General features: G+C 54.1%; 1 protein-coding gene across 4 annotated transcripts in view; it reads right to left on the reverse strand.

The window, feature by feature from the left end:
* Nucleotides 1-14657, reverse strand: part of RPS6KA2 (ribosomal protein S6 kinase A2) — a 456813-nt gene that overhangs the window by 78281 nt on the left and 363875 nt on the right. For all 4 annotated transcript variants that reach the window (XM_032162339.2, XM_032162347.2, XM_032162329.2 and 1 more), the window contains 3 exons: nucleotides 11090-11196; nucleotides 7446-7483; nucleotides 5211-5353 (listed from right to left, as the gene is read on the reverse strand). In XM_032162339.2, the coding sequence (XP_032018230.1) occupies nucleotides 5211-5353; nucleotides 7446-7483; nucleotides 11090-11196 (288 nt within the window). The remainder of the gene's footprint in view (nucleotides 1-5210; nucleotides 5354-7445; nucleotides 7484-11089; nucleotides 11197-14657) is intronic.

Here is a 14657-nt window from a genome sequence, read left to right on the forward strand (position 1 = left end):
GCACTTTCCAGTACGGAGGCATTACTGACTCAGGTTTTGCTGATGAGTTTCTTGGGGCGTTATTTACAGTAAGACTTTTGCTGTGTTGTTGAGCAGCACTGAGGCTGGCCAAGGCTTCCATGGTGAACTGAGAAAAGCTGAGGTTCATCTTGGGGTCCCACAGTCAAGTACACACACTGGGGGAGGGAGGGCACTCCAAAGGATTCTTTCCCAATCGGCGCCGAGACCAGGCTGCAGACAGGCACAGAGGGGCTCGAGGAGATGCAGCCAAAGCTCCACCGGCTGCAGGCCCGGTGCTTCTGGGAAGGTAATTGGACAGACGTAACGCAGTGCTTCTCAACCGGGGTCACCACCGCCTGCCGGGGACATTTCCTAATGACTAGAGACATTGCTGGCTGTCATGCCTGGGGGCCCTGGTGCTACAGGCATCCATTGAGGGAGGGATGGATGCTGCTAAACATCCTATGACACACAGGGCGCCCCACAACAAGGAAATGGCCAGTCCCAACCTCAACAGTGCTGGCTGAGAAGCCCTGTCTAAAGGGACAGCTAAGGAACCTGGAAAGAGTGGCGGCCCCAGCACAGGCAGGACGCGCCTCTAGGAGGCCAGTGGTACTGGGGGCAGGGTAAGGAGGAGACTCTGGGGAGACCCTTGGTGACAGGAGCCTCGATTTCAAGTTTACTTGGCCGATCACCATTCTTAACAGGGCACCAAAAGCAAGCTAACATTTTAATCTGAAAATAGGCAAGGACAAGCCCTGCCCTGAGATGGATGACTTGAAGTGGTAGAGGGCCTGGCTTTGCACGGTATGGAGGGGCCGGGTCTCGGAGAGCTGTGTTGATCCATGCCCGTGTGCGGAGGTCCCTGCGTGCACAGACACATGCCCTCTCATCCGAGCTGCTCTCACTCCGTGTGCTGCACCCAACTCCGAGTGCCAAGAATCTCAGTCTCAAAACAGCTCCTCACAACCATCTACAGGTGAACGGTCCAGCTGCAAGCAGCAGAGCCTGAGCTCAGAACCATCCGTGTTTGCTATGGTGGCATAAGGACACATCACAAGGCACCTGAGGTGGGATGTCCAGAACATTCCGTGCCTGTGGTTAAGAAACGGGAGAAGGATAAAGTGGTCTCACGAAACCAGAGTGCTCAAGAGATGCTTTAGATGTTTACAAAACACAGCCCAAATATCCTTCTAGAAACTGGTTCCAGCCTGACATAGAGGAGTGCTGGAAATTCTACAAACGTCACCACGCAGCTGGCCACCAGGTTTGCACATTCTTCTCCAGGTACCAGCTCCTAATTTCAGACACGGAATTTTATGCAGGGACACTGACTTCCCGCCCCTGGCACAGGCATCCTTCCTTCCAGGTCTGGGGAGGGCACTTGTGGATGCGGCTCCTCGGGAAGGGATCCCAGCACACATCCACCTCCAGGGGACGGACGGCCGCCCACACGAGGACCACTCCCCCGGCACGCGGCCTCCAGGGTCTCAGCCTTCTTTTAAAACAAGGCCCCTCACACGTACAACGGCTCTGCACCGATCCGCTTACAAGGCTTGGGTAAGATACGACTTGAAAGGTCACCCAAGGCCCATCTCTTAGCTACAAATGAGAATTCAGAAGTCACTTCTGATGCCACCCACGGACGTGTGGGAAGCGTGGGGCCTCCAGAGTTGAGACCTTTGCCTGTGTGCAGCCGGCCACCACGTGGGCGGGCGGGACTAAATAAGAATGTGTTTCTGGGACTATTATGTGATCTTGAGCCCGACACTTAGGCTCTCCGAGCTTTAGTTTTCATTTTTGTGCACAGAAAGAATACAGTCTTTCCTGCCCGGCTTGGAGATTGTCGGGTTGAGATCAAATGTGAAGATGGTCAGGCAGCCTTAGCTTGTGGTCACCACTGCAACAGCCAGCCCTGCCTCAGGCTCCAGAGTGACACAGCAGTTCTGGAGCCAGACCCCTTCCCCAGCTGTCACGAGACATTGAATGTGGGACGATCCCAGCAAACAAGTGAACAATTCAGTAAGAAATGTCCTGTGCCCAGGGAGGCACGTGGGAGGAGAGTGCCTGGTGTGGTGACGTGCCGGGCAGTGCTGGGCCAGGCCTCCTTCAGAAGCTCTCAATATCCTCTTCTTCAGACTCTAGGGACAGGGAGGGTGGGGACTCCATGATGTGTGAAGGCTGCCGGGCACTGCGTCTGGGTGTGAGTGCCTCTCTGCTTCCACCCTGGTGTCTTCACTCCCTCATGGGTCCCTTGGAGGCCTGGCTGGGTGCAGGCACTTTTGTCTGTGCTGGGGCATCTTGGGTAAGGTGACTGGTGTTTAAGACACTCCATGTGCCAGGAGACACTCACAGAGACAAACAGTGACGATAAAAGATGGCAGACGTTAGAGCAGTGGCAAGCCAGGAGTGCTGAGAAGACACCGAAGCCAGAGCCACCAGCCAGAGCCACCAACCCTGCCAGGGTCAGCAAAGGCCACTGGGAGTGGCGCTTCTGTCTTAGGGCTGATGGTGGGAGGGAATGGGGCGGGCGGGAGTTTGCCGGAGCAAGGCGAGCCCAGCGTGGTCTCATTTCCACTTCTTCTGGCCCCTCCTTGTATCTCCATCTTTGGATCATTCCTTTTATGTCTTTTCTCTTCTCCTATTTTTTTTTTTTCTTTCAGCTTCTCCATTTGTTTTTTAAATTTGCAGTGATTAAGACCAGAAGAGCTGGGCGTGGTGGCTCACGCCTGTAATCCTAGCACTTCTGGAGGCCGAGGCTGGCAGATTGCCTGAGCTTGGGGGTTCAAGACCAGCCTGGGCAACACGATGAAACTCTGTCTCTACTAAAATACAAAAAAAATTAGCTGGGTGTGGCGGGTGCCTATAGTCCCAGCTACTTGGGAGGCTGAGGCAGGAGAATTGCTTGAACCCAGGAGGCGGAGGTTGTAGTGAGCTGAGATCACACCACTGAACTCCAGCCTAGGTGACAGAATGAGACTCCGTCTCAAAAAACAAACAAACAATAACAACAAAAATCCAGAAAAAAATTAAAGATATATTTTATATTATGAGATAAGTTTTATGATCTGTTGCCTTAATAGAAGAAACAGAAGATTATCAAATCTCCTCTCCCCCTGTCCCCCCAGAAACCTCACAAAACTAAGTCCAATTAGTTTTGACTTATATATATATGTGGTGTTTTGGCTGCGCTTTTCTCTGCTAAGGTACTCCACTCCACACCAGCCTGGCCTCTTGTTCTTTTTAAACATCGGTTCACCTGAGAGCTGGGTGGCAACATTTTATGACCTTGTTCATTACACAAAGGCTGGCCTGCAGCACTGCTGTATGGGCCACTTGTGAGCCCAGAGTTACAGGACAGGACCCAGAGACAGGAGGATGCCAGGAGCCCTTTCAGGGAGCCTGGATGTGCAGCGTGGCCAGCCCTGCTCTCTGGGGAAATTTGGGGTTCTCAGGAGGGGGTATAAGAACTGGAATCTCTCCTGAAGCCACAGACTATAAGCTGGGACCTGTAGCCTAGCGTCGGCAAAGGCAATGTCAGACTTCCCTGCACCAGCAAGACCCGCACCAGCGTGGGAGGTCTCCACAAGGCTATCCCCGCTGCCCTCACCCACCACTCACCAGCCAGGGTCACACGGGAAACCCACATATGTGGAAAGGAGTGGACCTATCGAGGCAGAAATCACCTCCAAGACAGCAAAGCGAACCTGTCTCACTGAGGTATCTAAAGAAAAACTCTTTGAGTGGAAGGAAAGCAGAGGTGGTCTCAGATGATGGTGGGGGATTTAGCTCGGTGGTCTCCACATGGAGATGAAAGCAGAGGTGGTCTCAGAGGTGACCGTGGGGGACTTAGCTCTGTGGTCTCCGCATGGAGAGGACCTGCTCCTTAGCCAGTGCCACTGAAGGTCTGAATAATGATAAAAATTAAATCAGCAGCATCATCCTCCTGGCTGAGCTCGTGGGCCCGCTGCTTTGCTGCAGGCTTTCTCTCAAGTGTCATGCCTGTGCTCATGTGTTGAACTGCACGACTGTCTGTGTTGTGACTCACTTTACAGGCAGGAATGACCAGGGACGGAAGGGGCTTCCACAGGCAGGAGCAGCCATGAATGTGATGCAGGCATCTCTGACTGCGAATTGGCTTTCTGGGTTAGGCTGTGGACGGCCGTCTCCAGAGCTGGTCTAATGTATGTCTGCCCCTCGGGGAGAGGTGAGCAACCCGTGCGGGCACGTGGGACACAGCCAGGGTCTGTGAGCTCCTGGGGCTGAGGCCAGAGCCTAGAGAGTGCTGCAGTGACCCAAGTGGCAAAGGACCAGCGAGGCCTTGGGCACCAGCTAGGGGTCCCCCAGGCAACACCACAGGACTCAGCCCTGGGGTTCCCTAGCAAGGGGACAAGGAGTGGGGTGTGGTGGGAGAAGAGGCGGTCTAAACTTTGAAGGGAACTGGGTGTGGCAGGCACACAGTTCTGCCACATGCCGGCAGAGCAACCTTTATCCCATTTCCTAAAGTACTCATGGCCTCAGTTTCCTCCTGTGTGTGATGCACAGGCCAGAGGGCGGGATACCCCTGAAATGCCACGACCCCATTGTCATCCAGGTCAGATTCCAGAGCACTCACTGCAGGCCTGCTCCACCCTGAGGTCACAAGCACCCTGCCCAGCTAGGAGGGTGGGATTGGGGGAGGGAGGGAGGGAGCGTCCTCTGAAGATTGGGGAAGGAGCCCACACAGTTCCTAGGGCACAGAAGACCCAGTCCAAACTGGGTTCTGTTAAGCACTCTGCCTGCAAAAATGTGACAGAGACAATTCACCTTTCCAGACGCTGATGCAAAAATGCCTAACTCCATGTACATCTCAGTTTGCAACTAAGTGCAAGGATTTTGTGTTTAAATAAGAAAAATACTTCAATTCGAAAATCACGGCATCTCTTGTAATCCTCATGCTAAGCCCGAAGAGCACAAAGCATAAAGAGGGTTTCACTCCTCCCACGTCTGCGTTTCTGCGTTCTTGTTTGCATCCCAGCCCCTTTCTGATGGTGGGGACGTGCGATGGGGAGGAGGCTGCCAGGAAATGCTTGGCCTGGACACTTGCCAAGTGACCCAAGCCCTCAGGCACTGCCTTCTTCCGCATTTCGGGACCTCTGAACCAACCTGGGGACAGGGGTCCACGTGGGGAACAGCCGCCATGGCACGGAAGAGGGTCGGGGCAGGCTCACCATGAGCACGCCGAAGGACCACCAGTCGGCACTCTGCGTGTGTCCTCGCCGGTTCACCACCTCGGGCGCCATGTACTCGATCGTCCCACAGAAGGAGTACGCTCTCTTGTCGTGGTCAATGGCCTCCTTGCTCAGGCCGAAATCTACATGCAAACACAGCACACACACTGCCTCAGTCTCTGGGTGTGTTCGGGGGTCCCCACGCAGGCGGGCATCAGCGTCCTTCTGTGGGCTCTGCCCCCCTCTCCAGGTGGGCGCGGCAGAGCCCTGCTCAGCGAAAGCAGGGCCACGTGAGTGCTTCCCGAAGCCCGTCAGTGCCCGAAGCCCGCCGGTGCCTGAAGCTGAAATCCTCAAAGCGTGAGGAGTTCCTTATGAATGCACACACCCAGGAGCGCCTCGGAACACCACCCAGATTCTCAGTCACTGACGGGAACTCCCCCAGACCCTTTTCCACAGGCATGTGGAGGTGGGGTGCTGCAGGGCAGAGGGACCTGGGGTGGAGGGCAGGTGTGTGGCTGACAGCTACCAGGAAGGGGGCTCTGGCTGCTGGGGAGCCAAGGGGAAGGCAGAGTGTGGCGAACCTGCCCTGCCCTGACAACACGAGGGTGTGGAGAGCACAGACAGGCGGAGGAGACCTGGGGAGCAGAGGCCGAGCTATGTTGGAAGAACAGGGGTCACCAGGTGCCGCAGAGCAAGGAGGGGCTTCCGAAGGAAGTGGCCCTCAGGCTGGAAAGAACAAGAGTGCATTGGCTCAGGGCCCACAGGTCTTGGGGGTGACAGAGCGTGGCTAAATAGAGCCGAGGCAGGCCCAGCCAGTGGGTACAGCAGCAGTGCCCAGAGAGGCCATGTCCTTGCCCCTCGGCCTGGGAATGGGCCACCTTATGTGGCAGAAGGGACTGATATGGTTTAGCTGTGTCCCCATCCAAATCTCACCTTGAATTGTAAGAATCCCCACGTGTCGTGGGAGGGACGCAGTGGGAGGTAACAACCATGGGGGTGGGTTTTTCCTGTGCTATTCTCGTGACAGTGAGTAAGTCTCACGAGATCTCATGGTTTTATACAGGGCAGTTCTCCTGCACACGCTCTCTCTTCGCCTGCTGCCATGTAAGACGTGCTTTTTCTCCTCCTTCCCCTTCTGCCATGATGGTGAGGCCTCCCCAGCCAGGTGGAACTGTGAGTCCATTAAACCTCTTTCCTTTATAAATTACCCAGCCTTGGGTATGTCTTTATTAGCAGCGTGAGGATAGACTAATATGGGGACTTTGAGAACAGACTAATACAGGGACTTTGCAGATGCCATTGAGGATCTGGAGATGGGGGGTGACCCTGGATTTCTGGGTGTGCCCAACGCCATTGCAAGGGTCTTCAGGTTAGGGAGGGAGGTGGGATGCAGTCAGAGAGCTTGGAAGATGCTGCCTGCTGGCTTCCACCATGGGGGAGGCGGCCCAGCCAAGGAACGCGGGCAGCTTCTACTAGCTGGAAGAAGCTAAGCAAGGGAGGCTCTGCTAGAGGACCCCGCAAGGCAGGCAGCCCTGCCGACACCTGATTTCGTTCCTGGGAGACTTATTTCAGACTTGAGGCCTCCTGACCTGTCAGCTGATAAGTTTGTGTGGTTTAAAGCCACGATGTTGCTGGCATTTTGTTGCAGACGCAATAGGGAACTAATACAAATGGGGTGTCCTGAGACTAGAGAAGCTGTTTCCAGTTTGACCGAACTTGCCGGTGGCTGCCAGGGCTTAGATGGAAACAGAGAGGGCAGTCACGTGGCCACCACCATGGTCCAGGGAGTGAGGAGGAGGCAGGGAGAGCATCAGTGAGGACAGCAGTGCAGGCTGCACTCCAGCGAGACTCCAGATGTCTGCACTCAGGTTGGCATCAGCAAGGCCCACATTGCAGGCCACACACCAGCGAGACTCCAGATGTCTACCCTAAGGTCAGCACTGGGCACTGGGAGTCCTGAACTAAACACCCAGCGACGCTGAAGGAGCCCAGCAAACAGAGCGTGGCAGGGGAGAGGGAAAAGAGGGGCCACCGGGGAAGCTGCACGGTTCTGGACGTTGTGAAGACGTACAATGCCATAACCAGTCTGTAGCTACGGGAAATCTGCCAAACCAGAGACAAGCATCTGGCAAAGGGAAGGGTGGTCTAAATAAGAGGGCTTGGGCTTTGAGGTGGTCCCCAAAGTTACCAGGGCTGAGATGAAGCCATGGAGGGGGCCTGCCGTCTTTTACAAACCTGTGATCTTAATATGTCCCTCTTCATCCAGGAGGATGCTAAAAGAAAGGGAAAGAAAACAGATGCTTTAGAAAGAGACCCAGCCTGCTGACGGGCACGCAGAGCTCAGAGGGGAGCTGAGGGGCAGCTGGGTGCAGACGTTTTCAGGGAGCCCTGATGGAGCTGGCCCAGGAGGTCCCCACGGCTTGTGCGGTGGGCTTTCCCATCCTGCCTCCCTTCTCCACGGCTCCCAGCTCGAGAAAGCATTTGGTGCCACACCTCCTGGAAAAAGGGATGTGTGTTTGTGCAGCTGGGGGACTGCTGGCTTTAGATCTTCGTGGGTCCCCAGGGAAGGTCTGGGAGCCCTCCAGACTGCTGTGCGCAAAGCACAGGTGGAGAGTGTCCTGGGACTGCCGTGGCCTGTGGAGACCCAGAGCCTCGCAGATGGAATGTTTCTGCACTCGGGATGCCCTTGAGGTCCAAAGACCCCCTTCTTCTCCCATGTATCCTCCCCTGAGCCCTGCCCTGGCTCTGGAGACCCACCCAGGTGAGGCCTGCACAAGCGGGGGCCATGGCATCGAGGAGCTTCGGGCTTCAGCAGGTACATCTTGTGATGAGACCTGCTCCCGGCTCGGCACCCCTGCGGGCCACTGGGTCCCTGTCTTGTTCCCCGCCAAGCCCTTGTCACGCCATGTGCCAGACGTGACAGTTGCCTTTGCTCCTCCCAGGTATCCTGCCGTGGGGTGAACCCTGCATAGAGAATGGAGGCGGGGTCCGTAAAGGGCTGGGTGCGGCATAAATCCCTTCTTCCCTGAACACCAGGCTGGAGTCTGGGCTGTGATACCTTGACACCCCTGTGGCCCCAAACTTTCCCTATTTATTTATTTGGCTGTAATTAAATCCTGTTATTCCAGATGCTGGGAGGTACCAGCCTAGCCCTAAAGAGACCAGGAAGCCGGCTGGAAAGAAACAAAGGCAAGGCTTGGAGGATTAATCTGTGATACCTTTATAGAAACCTGTGAAAGGAAGGAAAGCCTGACTCGCTACAGCACAGAGGAGCCCGGAGGACATTATGCTCGATGAAATAAGCCCATCCCAAAACAACAGGTATTACATGATTTTACAAATATAAAATGTATGGTCCCTAGAGGAGCCAGAGTCGCAGAGGTGGAAAGTAGATGGCGGGTGCCGGGGGCTGGAGAGCTACGGTGCAGGGGGACAGAGCTTTAGTTCTGCAAGATGAAACAGTTCTGGAGATGGACAGTGGGGATGGGGGCCCAGCAATGGGAATGTGCTTAATGCCACCGAACTGGGCACTTAAACGTGGTTAAAACTGTAAAAGTCATGTGTATTTTTCTACAGTTAAAAAAAATCTGCCACGGAGTTAAAAAAAAAAATACCTACTATTTTCTGGAAACGGGAAGGAAAAGTTACAGCATATAATTAAGATGATAATTTATAATGAACAAGACAAATGTTTTCATCTTTGCCTTTTGGGTATATTCAATCTTTGCCCAGAATTAAGCACCTTTCAAGATGAATTCTCTAATAATTCTAATCGAACACCCACCACCTTTTCCCTCAAGCCTGCAATTAAATAAGGCTATTTTTAGCGTAAGGATCGCGCTGACCTTCAGGAGCAACGAGAACCGGCACTCCCGGCCTGAGTGGATGCACGGGGTGTGCACCTAACACACAGGCACCAACAGCCAGGCACCAACAGCCAGGGCCACGGGAGGAGGAGCAGTGGCAACGTCCACACAGACTCACAACACGGCACTCCGACTTAGAGGGTAATTAACATGAGGTTAACTTCTGGGATGACCTTGGCAACGACCCAAGGTGACAGGCCAGGCTCTGCCATCACCTCCCAATTAAGGAGGGGCGAAAGGGGACTCCCAGGGCTCAGAGCACCACAGGGTTCTAGGTGAGACCCACTTTGGAATGGAAGTCTGGCCTTGTGCTGCTGCTCTTGTGGGGAGACAGCAGCTGCGGAGGCTGCTCTCTTCGTGGGATTACTCTGGATAAAATCTTTTTTGATTCTACGTTGAGCATCCCTCATCTGAAATGCCTGAAACCAGAAGTGTTTAGGATTTCGGGATTTGGGAATATTTACTTATATATAATGAGATATCTTGGAGATGAGCCAGAAGTCTGAACACAAAATTCATTTATGTTTCGTATATACCTTCTACACATCACCTGGAGCTAATTTATAGAATATTTTAAATAATTTTGTGTATGAAACCACGTTTGTGTTAAGTGCTTATGTGTGGAATTTTCCACTGGGGGGTGTCACACTGGGGCTCAAAAAGTTTTGGATTTTGGAGCATTTCAGATTCAGATGAGGGATGCTCCAGCTGTATTTACACAGGTATTCAACTCACATGTGTGCCTGTGGTGTTCCACAGACTGGTGGTGAAGTCAGATCGTCAAGCACATGGGCAAATGCATTTTACATCCTGCAGTGGATATGGGATGTGACCTGGTTTCTGGGTAAACCCAGCTGTTTCCCATAAATGACAGCTGTATCTAACAACACCAGCTTCAGAACAGGGCTTGTCTTTTCTCAGTTTCATGCAGGTGACAGGGCAGGAATGTGGAGTAGCAACTGGCACGCGTTTGCAGACCCCAGGGCCCCCTTGGTCTTAGCTCACAGGCTTGGGGCTGCCTGGTGGTACCCAAGGCTGGTCGGTCCCACCAGGCCACAGGTGATGCCTCATCTAGGGGCAGCTGTGGGCCCTGGTCTGGGTGGGTAGCATTAATCGGCCCCTCAGGGCAGGGAAGAGTGAGTGAGATAATCAGCTACTTCACCTCAGGGATACTGCTGAGGTCAACTCAACCTAAAATACCATCCTCCAAATCTCTTCTTTTCTAAGTGGATCACTCCTAGTTATGTGTTAGGTCTACAAAGAAAATGTAAAAACAACAACAACAAAATGAAAATGGGAACACTATTATTTTGGAAGGACTTTCTTGTTCAAAAATTTTGAATAGATTAGCAAAATATCCTAGAAATAATAGCCTCACAGGTCACCACTGCCAAGGATACACAAATCTCAGTGGACTCTGGGCCTGGGAATTCTGTGGCTGTTGTCTTTTAGGTAAGTTCTTGGGAGTGCTGTTCTGACTGGGGACCTAGAGGTGGGGCTGACAAGTAACTAGGTAGACGTTCATTAACCACATTCCTGGGACTTGCTGAAGTAGATGAAAGGGCTTCCTGAATCTGGAGGACAGTAGGGAAGAGATTAGAGAGGAGGAGAAACTGCCCTGGAGGCAGCCATGTTTGAGATGGTCCCCAGTGGCCAGATGAGCCTCACCCAGGAGAACGGGCAGGAACGTGGGTCAGGGTCGTGGGCGTGCCCCTCCCCAGCTCCGGCTTCCCGGGATTCACAGACACGCACCTGAGCCTGGCCTCCCTCGGGCGTTATGGGTGTCAGGTGAGAATGGGCCTGGGCGTTTCCTATGCAAATCAGCAAGGCCACACTTGCTTCTGGGTACCTGATGCCTGAGCCGGTCCTGCTGGCACAAGAGTCTCCCGAGCCTGCTCTCTGATACGTCCTCATTTAGGAAATAAATATCTAGCAGTGGCTACCAACATGGGCCAGCAAAACACACGGAGCTGCTGGGCGTGGCGAAGTCAGCCCCAGTTTCTCCTCACTTACTTCTCGGGCTTCAGATCTCTGTAGATGATCCCCAGGCTGTGGAGATGGTCTAAAGCCAAGGCCAGCTCAGCCAGGTAGAACTTGACATCCTCCTCCGTGAACATGACCTAGCAAGAAAAACAAACGAACAAAACGTTTAACTTGTTTTATGGCTGGTGTGTTTTTTGTTTTTTGTTTGTTTGTTTGTTTGTTTTTGAGACGGAGTCTCGCTCTGTCGCCCAGGCTGGAGTGCAGTGGCGCAATCTGTCGCCCAGGCTGGAGTGCAGTGGCGCGATCTCGGCTCACTGCAAGCTCCGCCTCCCGGGTTCACGCCATTCTCCTGCCTCAGCCTCCTGAGTAGCTGGGACTACAGGCGCCCACCACCACGCCCGGCTAATTTTTTTTGTATTTTTAGTAGAGACGGTGTGTTTTAAAGAACTCTGCCAGAGAGACTGAGAGTCCACACTGGGGCCGGTTTGCTCTGTGGAACGCTACGGCCCCCCGGAGTGGTTTTCTGACTCTTCTCATGGAAAAGAGAGTTCCCTCTGCAGTTCTAAGATCAGTGGATGGAGACAAGGGCTTCCTGCAAAGGTGACTCATGCCGCCTTGGGAGTGGGGTGCTGAGATTCAGCCTCTCCTCTCTGTGTCCTTCTCACCCCTGCAAATCATCTGGCTCTGGAGTAGGTTTCTGGGTTCACATTCTAACATGAGTGCTGCTGATGTGAATTCATAACAAATTTAATACAAGTAAGACTCTGTGAGGGCTTGATGAGGTGACTGAAAATGGGTCTCAAATATCATTCTTTCCCCATGGATTATCTATCTCTGCTCCTTAGGTTGATGCAAACTAGTAGCCTACGTAACCTGCTGTCAACCCAAAGTGGGATTCGTTCTCCCAAAGATCACCCACAGGTGGTACAGAGTGGGCTATGGGTGCCCCAAGCCAAGGGGGCGGGATGGGGAGGGGTTTCCGGGTGTTGGGGTGGGCAGCCACATTCCGGGACCCCATGTAGCTGGGACAGCTCAGGGCTGGGAGGTGACCAGCCAGGGATGGCCTAAGTGTCCATGTACCGGGGGCTCACTCAGGCCAGCCGAAATATGCATGAGGTCTCGGAGCCCAACAGACTCCAAAGCCATCGTCCCATAATGACTCATCCCCACCCCCAACTTGTTAGAATCAGCACATAGTTTTTGTAGAACCCCTTAAGAGGAAGCCAAATCATGACCACAGGCCATTTTCTATATTCGTCAGGAGAAATCAACGTTACGGAGACTACAAGTCCACGTGATTACTGAATTCTGTCTCGGTAAGAAGACGTGAAAAATCAGCACGCAGCCAGAAGGCTGCCAGGCAAACATAAAATTAGGAGAAGGGCAGCCAGGGGACCTGAATGGTGAGTGGTGTCAGGCCGACAGCCAGGCACCCACTTCACACAGGGGGTTCTTCCACAGGGCTGGACATGCAGGCTCCGCATCCCGACAGTGACCGCTGGGTGCCAGCCACCCACCAGCCCCCCAAGTCCCCATCCTCCGTTCCACGCTTGGCCAGCGCCTTTCCCAGATAGATGTTCCAGCCACCCACCAGCCCCCCGAGTCCCTGTCCTCCGTTCCACGTTTGGCCAGCGCCTTTCCCGGATGGATGTTCCAGCCACCCACCAGTCCCCCGAGTCCCCGTCCTCCGTTCCACGCTTGGCCAGCGCCTTTCCTGGATGGATGTTCCAGCCACCCACCGGCCCCCCGAGTCCCTGTCCTCCGTTCCACGCTTGGCCAGCACCTTTCCCGGATGGATGTTTCCTTTCTAGATTGGTTAATGTGCTCAGTGGACTGACTGACAGCACATTCTGCTGGTGGCCTGGTTCTTTCCTCTGACTTGACATATCCACACGTGGCCCACCATGGGTTGTGTGTACAATTTAGGGTTCAGAGGCAAACCTGTCTTTCCACTCCCCCAGCTCTTAGTGTAACCCCCAAGGACAATAACAGGAAGTTTCTCCATAGAAAGGAAACACCTCACGGTGTGGGTTCTGCAGGTTCGCCGGCACAGCGACCCTCCCCGTAAGATGCTGGGCCCCGGACTTGCTGAATGAGGACCCGAGGACAAGACTTTCCGCAGGTTCCCAGCAACTCCACGAATCCGTGGTGTCTGCCCTGGACAACTTTCCTCCTACTCTGAAATGAAGGTCCTCAGGGGAGACACACATTCCCACGTGGGGAGTTGCAGGGCTTTTTGCTGATTACTGTTGTCTTTTTGGTCAGGAAGCCCAACCACAGGTGTGCCATAGCAGCTGCTGGACAAAACCAGACCCCAAATGGACTGACTCCCTGTGGATGAGAGGGGAGTAGACAAACCAACAGATGATACCACACGAGGAATGGGCAGATGCCAGGCTCCAGCATCTTTGGAAATGGGCACACAGCAGGCGGCACAGGAAGGGGCCAGATGCCAGTTCCCAAAGGGCTTTGTGTAGAGCTTGGATCAGGTTCTCCCGGCCCACTGGCTTTCCTCCATGCAAGGAGCCCCACAGAAACGGGCACCACTGCCCAAGGGACTGCTGGACGCAGAGGGACAGGGCAGCCGTGGTCTCTGGGACCCTTTGTGCCCGATTCAGGAGCAGCTCTGCCTCGGTTTACTGTTCATTTGGGGCTTTGTGCAAGACAGCGGGGTCTCCTGCTGAAAAGGGGGAAGGTGGAGAAAAGGGAGTGGGGGGGTGTGAAGGCCACTGTTGCTGTGAAAGCACCTCGGCCACTCCTCCTTTGTATAAGAGATGAACAAGCAGGATCGTCAGAATGGAAAGCCTGGCACTGGCACTGCCATGGGCAGAATCTGCCTTTTGCCATCCCATGAAGCAGGGTGCCTTTCACATCAATCAGGGCCACGGGGCTCTCAGGGTGCGATGAAGTTGCATCCGGGAGCGTTCCTACCTAAAGCACTGGAGGTCAAGGAGAAGCCCCGGGGTGTGCAGTGGTGGTTGTGAGACAAAGGTGGTGTGCGAAGACCACACCCGATACTCCTGAACAGCCCCAATGTGCAGCCGGCTTAGCAGTTCCTCCCTCTTCCCAGGATGGAAAGTGAGACCCTGTGACAGTCTTTCCCAGCTGCTCCTACCCACTGACCTGCGCCTTCCATCTGCTCTAGCTGGGAGGTCAACAGCGTGCCTTACGGTCCTGGAGCTGCAGGGGCGCTGCCAGGGCCACCTGGGACCATTGCTAGGGCCACTTGTGCAGCTTCCTTAGAACCAACCAGCAATGCACACAGCACACCAAACACACACACACACACACACACCCATCACACATAGCACACACCACACGTACCACATACAGCAAACACACACACAGCTCATACATACACACACCCACCCCCCACACACGCACTCAAACACACGCACACCCCACACATCACGCACATGCACTCACACACCCCCCATGCAAACCCCACACATGCACACGCAGTCTCACACCCCCCACACCACACATCACGCACACTTGCACACGCTCACACATGTACACCCCTCCCACACACACACTCTTGCACACTCACACATGTACACCCCTCCCACACATGCACTCTTGCACACTCACACATGTA

Source organism: Hylobates moloch, unplaced genomic scaffold (assembly GCF_009828535.3).
Source record: "Hylobates moloch isolate HMO894 unplaced genomic scaffold, HMol_V3 SCAFFOLD_2, whole genome shotgun sequence".
In the NCBI taxonomy this organism is placed as follows: Eukaryota; Metazoa; Chordata; class Mammalia; order Primates; family Hylobatidae; genus Hylobates; species Hylobates moloch.